The sequence below is a fragment of the Gobio gobio genome (assembly GCF_949357685.1).
Source record: "Gobio gobio genome assembly, chromosome: 19".
Classification (NCBI taxonomy): Eukaryota; Metazoa; Chordata; class Actinopteri; order Cypriniformes; family Gobionidae; genus Gobio; species Gobio gobio.
Window position 1 is genome coordinate 15,104,965 of NC_137112.1, and position 10,604 is coordinate 15,115,568.

The 10,604-nt window shown below is 38.0% G+C and overlaps 1 protein-coding gene across 1 annotated transcript; it reads left to right on the forward strand.

The window, feature by feature from the left end:
• Nucleotides 1–990: 990 nt before the first annotated feature.
• Nucleotides 991–9,825, forward strand: LOC307143604 (uncharacterized protein; the record flags this gene model as incomplete). Its single annotated transcript, XM_079845331.1, has 7 exons — nt 991–1,034; nt 7,630–7,766; nt 7,952–7,999; nt 8,083–8,166; nt 8,317–8,522; nt 8,690–8,849; nt 8,948–9,825. 5 exons carry the CDS (start codon nt 991–993, stop codon nt 8,490–8,492), a joined length of 489 nt encoding a protein of 162 aa, XP_079701457.1. The 3' UTR covers nt 8,493–8,522; nt 8,690–8,849; nt 8,948–9,825.
• Nucleotides 9,826–10,604: the final 779 nt, after the last annotated feature.

The window sequence follows — 10,604 nt, forward strand, 5'->3', positions numbered from 1 at the left end:
TTTTACTATTTTCCATTTCTAAGAGCATCAAGTCTCTTTGCTGCTCATAAGTTAAGGAAGAACTACTTTTTTGAGGATTAATTTTCTCTTTAGGATCTTTGATTTCAGACACAGCTTGTTTCTCAGGCCTAGATGTAAACACACCCAAATCTGCCAAGGCTGATTTTACAATAAGTCCTATACTCTCTTTTAGACGTTTTTCTTTAGCTGTAATCCCAATGTCAAAATGTGCTGCTACCTCTATTAATTGGTCTTTAGACATTTTGTCCAACTCATCCTCAGTAGGATGTTTTAAAAACTCTTCTAACCCTGAGGCCATTTTAGTTATTTTTTCCACAACTTACACAAACCTTGTTTTAACACAGATTCTAATTTCTCATAAACAGAGTCTTTTCCCACTACCCAAAAAAAAAACTCTAACTCAACCCTAATCTTCGTGCTTCAACCAAGAGCCGAGTTCCTTTAAGCCCTTATACCGACAGCACCGATACCCCTCAGTTAACCAGAGAGATACAGTCCAGCGGCAGTGCCCTCAGCCCAGCATCAGCACAAAAATAACAAACTAAAATAACAAAGGATCAACGCAAAATGCGTTGCTACAACCTACTAGGAAAAAGACACCCTTTATGAGAAACAAACATCTAACCTCGTTACAATAAATAACCACTACATAACGCGATCTCACCTCTCGTTAACGATCTAACAAGATTAACCCAATAACAAATCGCATTCAAACTCAGAGAAGATAGGCTACTTACAGTTCGGCTCGTAACTGAAACAAAAAGGGCGATCACAACATAAATAAGGTTGCAAATATATAAATTTATTACATAGTTCTAGGGGAAACTTAATGAAATTAAATAAGAAAGAAGACATTCAAACGCAGACTGGTCCAATCATGGCTACGAGGCAGACGGGACAAACGAGGATCTTATTGTGGTAGAGGTGTTCGAATCCCCAAGGCCCCTGCCACGAGCCCATACCTGCGAGATGCAAGACAAGATCAAAATCACGAACAACCCCCACCACCTCTGGTTAGTGAACAGGCATATTAAATACCCACAGCCCATCCAGCCCAGGTGTTCACAATCTCACAAATCACAGACAGACACACTGCATGAAAAGTGGGATTTTCGTCAGTATGTGGCACTGTAGATTGCCGTGAAACTTCAGGTTTACGACTGTGCACGGCAATTTGCAGGCAACACCGAAAACTGCCGTAAATGGTCGGAAATTGACGTGGGCCTTGCTTGGCAGTTGTCCCCCCATGACCCCCCCTCCCCTTAATTCTAGGGGAGGCTTTATCATGTAAATGAACATGCTGTGAGCTACACAAATGCAAATCAGAGTAGCAGCAGGGGGAGTTTTATCTAGGTTCTGAATTTTTTTGACTAAAACAAGTTTAAAGTTTAAGTTAAAATGTTAACTTAAATTTAAGTTAAATGTACTCGTTTTAGTTCACATTACTACATTTTTAGGGCAACCAGTTTGCTCCAATTTTTTAAGTAGATTCAACTTGTCCGGGCTCACAGTGTAGATTAATTACTCTGTATGTCATTAGCAATAACCAATGTTATGTAAAAAAAATAAAAAAATACAGGACAGCAGTTCATGTCTTCAACCTTAAGAGAGGTTATGTGATGCAACAAGACAATGAACCAAAGCACACAAATAAATCAAGTAAAGCATACAGTTTACATACCAACATTAATTTTTCCACCCTGAACTGTGAATGATTTTTTAAATGGCTATTAATCATAAATGTGAAAAGTACACGTTTGTTTGTTTATAGTTAAGTCAGATTGTGTTTTTCTGTAATTGTCATTTAAATTGAGCTCACACCACATTTTATGAATTATCAATGCAGATTTTCAAGAGGTGGTTTCCTGGACAGGGTTTAAATTATGCCAAGAGTAGGCCTTAATCTATTTAATCGTGAGTTAAAAAATTGTTGCCTGGAACAAAGATTAAGCACAGATTACTAACACCTGGACTATGAGTCCTGAACTAAAATAAACTGGATTCATTTACAGTTTTATCTAATTGCTTACACACAATTTCTGAAAATATGGCTCCATTTCTTGTAACTCTACACACAAAACATCAGACATCTCTTGCAAAAGCAACACTTTGTGCAAAACTATTTTAACTATTTCCAAAAATGTTGTTTTTGCATATATCTAACTACTCACAATGCACAACTGAGGAATTTACAGTTGAACTGAAATCAACTGAACTGAATCAACACACTGAAGTCACTTGAGCTGAATATTGACACTATATTGGCTTGTTAGAGCCGGTTTACAGCAGAATTTGTTTTGAACTTGTTACTGAAGCTGCTATGAAACAATATATTTTGTTGTATGCATATTCTTTCTTTCTCAAACCTTAGTTTTGATTTCTAAGTGATCAATTAATGTATGTGTTTTCACACATGATCATTGGCTGTATGGGTCCTCAGTAAATGAATGTGGCATTTAAATGGCAAAAGTTATTCTTGTCTCTATAACTTATGGCTTCCTAAAGACACGTTTATGGGTAAATAAAATATTAATAATATAAATAAAATGAATATCAAAACATATTTTAAATATAATGAAGTCATTTTATTATAGCACTCATCAGATGTTCCTGGAAACAAAACAGAGACAGAACAGTATAAACAAACTATACAACAAACTAAACACCAAATTACAAAAACATTATTATGTGAAAGTGAATAAAGTTGTGTGTGTGTGTGTGTTTTCAGTTATAAATATGTGCTGTGTAAATTAGCCTATACTTTTAGAAATTATATATAGCCTAACTTTAAAAAACAAACAATAACCCATATAGATAAATTATAATAATTGTATAATATTAAGCATTTACTTAATATACATTGTAACATTAGGCTACTTTAATCTAGCACAGTAGTCAGTTAAGCAATTAATTAATATCTTATATTAATATGTATGTAGCCTAGGCTACATCTATCTAAAGGTAAGTCTGCTTTAAAAAAAAATATATTACACTTCGACATGTACAGAATGTGCGCGTTAAGAAACACGTTCAAATGTGTCTTCTTAACATGTTAAAACTGTGCGTCGACTGTGTGTGTATGCCTGTTACACGACCAGAATGTGCGTGTCTACACCAAGCCTGTAGTGCTTCAGTCAGAAATTGAAGCTTTCGGGCCTCGATCGCCCCCTGGTGGCCGGTCCCAGTATAGCTCCTAAACCCCGCCTCTCCATGTATTAGAATGGGCACGAGACACACTAAACAATTTAATTACACTTCAAATAATTGTTTCCTAAAGATGGTTTCTGTCATTTTAGGCAGTTTTTATTACAATAATTTCATTTCAAGTGTTCGTTTTTTAAATAAGTTTAGTTTTAGTGAGTTATTTGATGCTATAAAAACGAGGGGTGTGACGTCATGATTGACAGCTGAGATTGACGGCTTCTCTGAATGAACTTGTCACTGAGGCACTAACGGACTTTTTTCTGGATTTTTGGGAGGAGATTGGAGCTTTAGCTTTAATTTATACACTTCCATAACTGTTTATTTCACACCAACATAATGAATTGTTCTGCATCTGCGAGAGTGTGGGCGGGCTTTTGATAATCGCGCCTCTACTTCCTGTTCTCTACTGCGCAACTCCGGTCCCGAGATCGCTACTGCGCAGACTCGGTCCCAAGATGTCAGCGCCGTGAGCGGGCCTATGAAAGCTTCAACTTTGGTCAGCGGAAGTCAATGAAGTCGCGTCGTCCATATTTTTTTACGGTCTATGGTCTACACATACAAAAAAAACACGTAAAAAATTGCTGCGTTGAAGCAGAAAACAGGGCGTGTTGAAACGGTCTTAAGTCACGCGTTTCGTATAAAGAGATTTGGCCCCGGGCGCGTTCCATATTAAAGCCCTAGTCCAGGGGTCGGGAACCTTTTTTGACCAAAGAGCCATTTTTTCATTTTTGGTTAATGCATTTTTCCAAAAGAGCCACAGAAAAAAATAATATTAAATTATTATTAAAAAACATGCTTTTTTCCCCAATAAAATTTCAACAATAGCCTAGTAATTATTAGGTCCATAACTAAAAAAAACACATATGCAGAAAACAATAAATAAATTGCAATATGGAATTAATTGTGCAGGGCTTTGTGAGGTTGAGTTATAAATCCTCTTTGTATGTGTGAACATCTACTGTGTTTACGTGAATACTCGACTTGGCATTTTGATATATTTCTGTAGTCTATTAATCTGACGTGCAGCCGAGGACAAAGCTGTGCTTGTCAGTGTTGCGCTCGGAGCGCGTGCACAACATCCTGTCAGTAATTCAATTGTCTTTCGTGACTTATCACGCTTTTATCATTCATTTTCGTCAACTGAAATCTGCGTGGATTATCATAAATACACATTTATTTATCACAAGGGTCTCTGCGGCAAAAGCGAAAGTACCCGCGGGTGAAATGTTTCGAAATGTCTCTTTCCACAACAGACCACCAGTTTCAATAAAAGGATATATTAAAGTTTGTATAGCCTACTTTTATATTTTCGCTGCTGTTCTAAAAATGGTTTTCGGTTACCTTAAACAAGCCACAGCTGCTTGAATCCCAGAGCAGAAGCTGTTACCACAGAAACGCAAGTGGTTATTGTTTGCTGTCGCGAGACTCGCGACTCGCGACACTCGCTAACAGCACTGAACGTGCGCGGCCGGTACAGAGCCATATAGAGAGAGAGTTGCGACAACTCCATAGACTCCAATGGAACGTTTTTTTTTACAGCAATGGCGGCTCGCGGAGACTCTCAATAGTTCCCGGAAGTAGCAGCCGCGCCATAGAGTTACAGCAGAACAGACCGTTTGTGATGCACTTTTAAAAGGGAAGACGTTTAATCAGTAAGATTTTAAATGATCAGCACATTTTAATCAAAATAACTTGTACATTAAAGCCTGCTTGTGTAGATTATTCATCATTAAAAAAATATATATTTTAAAAACAACATCGCTGTAACTACATACTCATGCTACATACACATGTCGATGTGTAATAAAAATTATTGAAAATCAATGCATTTATTGACTATTAATTACCAAAAAGCGCAGTTCTGTCACTGTGACTATCAATTTGAATTGCCCGTCAAAGCACTTCCTGGAACTATTCGAGGTCTACATGAATCACGTGACTATCAAGCGTTTTGAACTTCCGTTGTCGCAACTCTCTCTCTATATGGCTCTGGGCCGGTACAACTTGAATATTAGTTATTATCATACGTTTCATTAACTTCGGTTGGCTGTACAACAAGGGAATTGTAATTGGCTGCTTTTTTTCTGCAGAGAGCGGATCTCTGTTGATGTGTCTAATTTTTTTTATCGATCATTTACAGGGAGATGAGCCACATTATTTTTGTCAAAGAGCCAGGTGTGGCTCGCGAGCCATAGGTTCCCGACCACTGCCCTAGTCCAATGAGGTGCGAGGTCGAGGTCATGGCCATGACGCGTAGAAGACGAGCTTTAAACTTTTTTTTTATGTTTTTTGCTGCTTTCCTTTTTCGTGATCAAAAATGACAGGACACCGTCTTCAACTCAATCTCTGCATGGGCGCGACAAACTTTTTGGACTCATTTTCAGGAGGCTGTCTTCATCTTCATAACTCTGAGGCAAACTGCAGGCGCTATGAACCACAGCATGGGTAATGTAACGTTACGATCTAAAGAATATGCTTTTATTCAGCTGTATAAGGAAATGGACGCGTTAATAGATCTGAGCTTAAAACTGCACATTTTGTTTTCACAGACTATCCTCGCCTCATAACGAAGCCGTGAGCTCTTACCCAGATAGCAAAAAATATCGGCACGGCTTCTTTTTGCCGCCGGCCCTAAGCTGTCGGCTATAGGTGCGTCCCGCTGGCGGTGATGAAACGTTTGCCGCCGAATACGTCACTCCCATTTCTTGCGAGATGCCGCGGCCGACTAGCCGGCGGGCCGCCGGCTTCATTTTCTCTGGCGGTTGCCTCCGCCTAATGGACCGCGGCCGGCTGGCGGCAAGCCGCTGTGAAATACAAGGATTTCTACTCTCAAATTCGACCAACCACGTTGGCTATGTTTGGCTTGTTGGGAAATAGAGTGGAACTGACAGCATTTTAACTAGTTCTCACATTTGAAGCGATTATAAAATCATAATAGCCTATATGTGAATTATATCAAATATTAGTTTTTTTTGCTCCAAAGCCATTAGGGTTTATAACAGATTCTTGACTCTTGATTCCATGATAAGGTTAGGTTTAGGAAATTACATTTAAATTTTCACTTGATTATTTGCATGTCGAGTGTGTTTAAACAGTGTTGGTCAATTTGACCCATAATGGATGTAATACTTTTTTTTTTTTTTTAGCATAATAGGAGGGTTAAGAAAGTTTGAAAGTTCATTTTAGGATAACACTTATTTTTGTATTGCCCTTTTTTCTATTTCTTTTTGGACTGACTTTAAAATAGACATGACAAAAAATTAGAACTAACTTCATGACATTTTACTTTGTTTTCAAAACCCATATTTTTCTGAAAAACAAAAATATATTATTAATTATTTAGGAAAAATTCTACATTCATAAGACAAGAATAACTCAAAAGAAGCCCTCTAATATTACTACCTCTTATAAAGCTGATTTTTACAATATTTGAAACCCTCTCAAACATGAGGTCGCAAAACAAAAAGCTTACAAAAACAGAAACCTGAAAGCTTTTCAATTTCATGTGACTGCCTTAATATTATAAAGTATTTTCTATCTCAGAATTCTTATTTTTATTATTTATTTTATATACAGTGTTACATTTGTTGTTATTCTTTGTTCTACATATTCGGAACTGTACCACAATGCTTTATTATTTTTATTTTTCTCTCATTGTACTTTTTGTATTGTACTTGTCTATACATGTACTAATTTAAATAAAAATAAAAAATAAAAAAAACAGAGAAGTACCTCCACCGGCCGAGAGGGGCAGTATACCTAAAAAAGACGGAAGACAAACCGGTAAAACATACAGATTTACCATCAGCGGCCGCTCATCACATGGTTTTAGTATTTGAAGAGAGGAGATCAGAAAATATCCTCGACTACGAGCGTTTAAGTAAGTACATGTTTCCTTTTTGTGTCACACAATATTATGTTCATTTTTGATGTATATACCGGTAGGTTGTTTTAATTAGTTTGTTCAGACACGCACGCTGATATAGTGCACAATACACAGTGTTAGCTAACACGTGCTGTTTCGCCTTTTTTACACACTGAGTTCAAGCATGTGCTACATGTTAAAATGTATCTAGCTACTGTAGGTAAGTTAGCCAAAGCTTTACATCTAGAAAGACTTAAGTTTAACTTTTGGTGTTTTCTAACAAAACAGAATGATGTATATAGGTTATTTAAATTATTTTGTTAGTCCGAACAAGCATGCTGCTAGGTCAGTTTTAGCAAGTGTTAGCTAACATGTGCTGTGTTGCTACTGTTCTTCTAGCATTTAAGGTCATTTATGAGTTATTTCTCTGAACTGCTGTACTTATTATGTTTGAGGACAATGCAGTTTACTTGAATCACTACACTGAATGAATACATTTTACTGTTCCACATTTGGCTGACCAGTTTTTCCCCCCACAGCATAGCTACTGTATATTCTGTATTTAACGTTAACAATGCGGTTTTGTTCACATTTTCTTGCAGATACCTTGACCAGAGCACAATCGGTTATCTTCATCCAAGAGACCTATTGTTGGACAATCGTTTCGGCTTTCAAGGTAAATAAATTGTTAGTCACAATGTCTAGTTACTGGGCTATAAGGAGAAGAATATTGAAAGGAGTTGAGATGGACAAACAGGAAATTGCAGATGTTGGAAACTTTAACAGTATGGAAAATTGTGCCTGTAGTTGTTGTTTTATATATTATATATATATAATTAAAATAAAATATTTTTTATGTAGATTTCCAGAATGAGAACCAAGCCCTGAGGGAAAGCAATGCACGAGCAGGTGAGAACATGCACTCTTTCTTAAATTTTACTTTTTTGACTGTGATGTAGGTCCAAAATTACCAAATGCCTTTCATTTTGTAGCTTCGGATGACAGCGGCTCACTTCATGAGCAGGTGAAGCAAGTTGGGACAATGTTGACGACGTTTGCTCGTACTGGGCAATCAGGTACAACTTGCAAACAACACCTGTGGTTGTTGGTTTAATTCCCACTGGGGCCACCTGTACATGTAGTAGACCTAGTTGTAAATGTCATAGTTTAGTAGTTGAGGGACCAGGACTGACTGCTTTATTCTTTTATTCTGTGAACCCCTGTAGGTGCAGATCAGACCCTAATGCTGCGACGTCTTGGAGAGTTTGGCGATGTTGTGCGTAGCATGGACAACAAAATGGACACTATGCTGCAACATTTCAGTGCCAATGTGTCTTTTGGAGAGTTATCCCTGCCAGGGGGTCTGTTACTCCCCCTAGACAACCCATTTGGCGTTGCTTGACAACAGTTTGAGGCAGGATAAAGAGCTCCAGTAAGTGTGCTGATTTTGTTTATAATGCTGTAGGGTAATCTAAAAAGTAAAATTTAAGATTGTACACTGCATATTCTACAGTCTGAATCACAGCCTGTCACATTTTTATATTTATGTATGAGAAGCTTCAGAGATATGTAATTTGTAACACTTTTTTGTATTTTCAGCTTCGGTTTTTGGCAATCAAATGTGGGAGGGACCTAAAGACAACCGTGTGGCGAATGCTTTAGAGTATCTTCTCTAATCACCTTTCCATTAATACAACCTGGACTGGTGTAGGGGATAAAGCATGTTTTAGAGACATGTTCCTGAAGACCATTGTTCAAAGTAATATATATATAAATATATAAATTTGTTATATATTTAAGTAGATGTGTGTGGCCTTATGACATTCACATGGAATGACAGATCTGTATTTTCTACAGGAGCCATCCGGAAGAACCCGGCAACCCAGGATGCCACTGATGAGGCGGTCCAGGTTAGCGCTATGCGTTACCTGAAAGGAGCATCTGATCGTGAAGGTGGAAAAAGACGCCGCACAGCTGAGAGGGACCCACAGCCGACCTCTTACACCTAGGCTGACTACTGACACCTGGAACCCTTTCTTTATCCTGCAGTCAGTAACATCAAGACCCCTAAAGAAGCCAGAAGTTTCAGGCTACACTCACCCAATCCACACTGTTCACTGTGGAAATTACTTTTTTTTTATTCCCTGTGACCCTGCCTTGAAGGCAGCTCCTTGGATAGATATGGGATGGCGAGGTTGTTTGTCCTTTATATAGGCGCACAAGAAATCACTGAAGATAAGCCAATTTGCGCTGCCTCATTCTGGAGGTCGGGGAAAACCGGAGAACCCATAGTCAGGCTTGTTATAATGTTCTGTTCTACTACTGTTCTATTCTTCTCCAGAGCTTTACTCTAAATTATTACCATTTATGCTATTGTTAGAAATGGCTTGTTAAATGTGATGTTATACCTCGATTTATTTGGTATCCTGCACATTCTTTGGTACCAAATATCCTCATTATTTGATATAATATTTAATGGTAATTCTTTTCATCCCAGAGCTGACCTATTTGTTATTAACAAATATTGTAAGTGTTATAATTTGCTTGTAAGGCTGTTTTTTTTTTTTTTTTAAACCAAAATTTAATTGGAAACATGCAGGTTCTTTAGTAAAAATGTTTTTTGTTATTTATAGGCCTATTTAAGCTTATTTATTGTCTGTTATATTTAATTTATATTATCTTGTATCATTGACAGTTAATGTACTTTGAAATGTGGAATAAAAATGCCAAATGGGAATTTATCTGGTTTGTTCAATTATTATCCATCATAAACTGCATGTTACAAATATATGAATAATAAATAAATATATATATTATTTATTACACAATAAGCGGAGGCAGATCGTTCGAAAAAAGCGTTTGCCTCCGCCGGGCCGCCTTCTGGTATAAAGGCGGCGGAACGGCGGTTTGCCTGCGGGCCGGCGGCGGTACGAAGGCGGTAGGAAGCCGGCTGCCGCTTTTAAAAAGCGGCTGCCGCCGGCGGTGCGCCGTCAAACGTGTTTGCGATTACGCAATTCTGACGCTTCTACAGCCGCCGGATCACCGCCGGTGGTCCGCCGACTCATTGCTATCTGGGTATCTGCTTGGAGCGATTTCCGCGAGTCCAGATTTAACCGCTGATCATGACAAAATTGTGTGTAAGTAACTTCTAATGTGTTTCTCATTCCTTGTTTAATTTTAACGTGACTGTTTTTATTAATACCAGTCTCATGTAATTGTTTTCCAGCTGCCTGTAAGACGTATTATGAATCGACACACCGGAGCTTCAGATACAAACAACCTGAACTTACATTGCAGGCGGAAACTGCGAAGTTTAGCTCGGAGTCGATCAAGAAGAAAAAGGGTAAGATTTATTATATTAGATCCGTTTTTTGTCAATGTGAGTATTTTTCAGGTTGCTTATTGTCTTTATGGATTGTATTACAGTTGCTGGAAGCGAGAGTGTGCTGGATGAGGTGGACATTTGGAAGTCCGCGACCATTGAACTCATATCTGACGAGGAAGACGGCTTTGT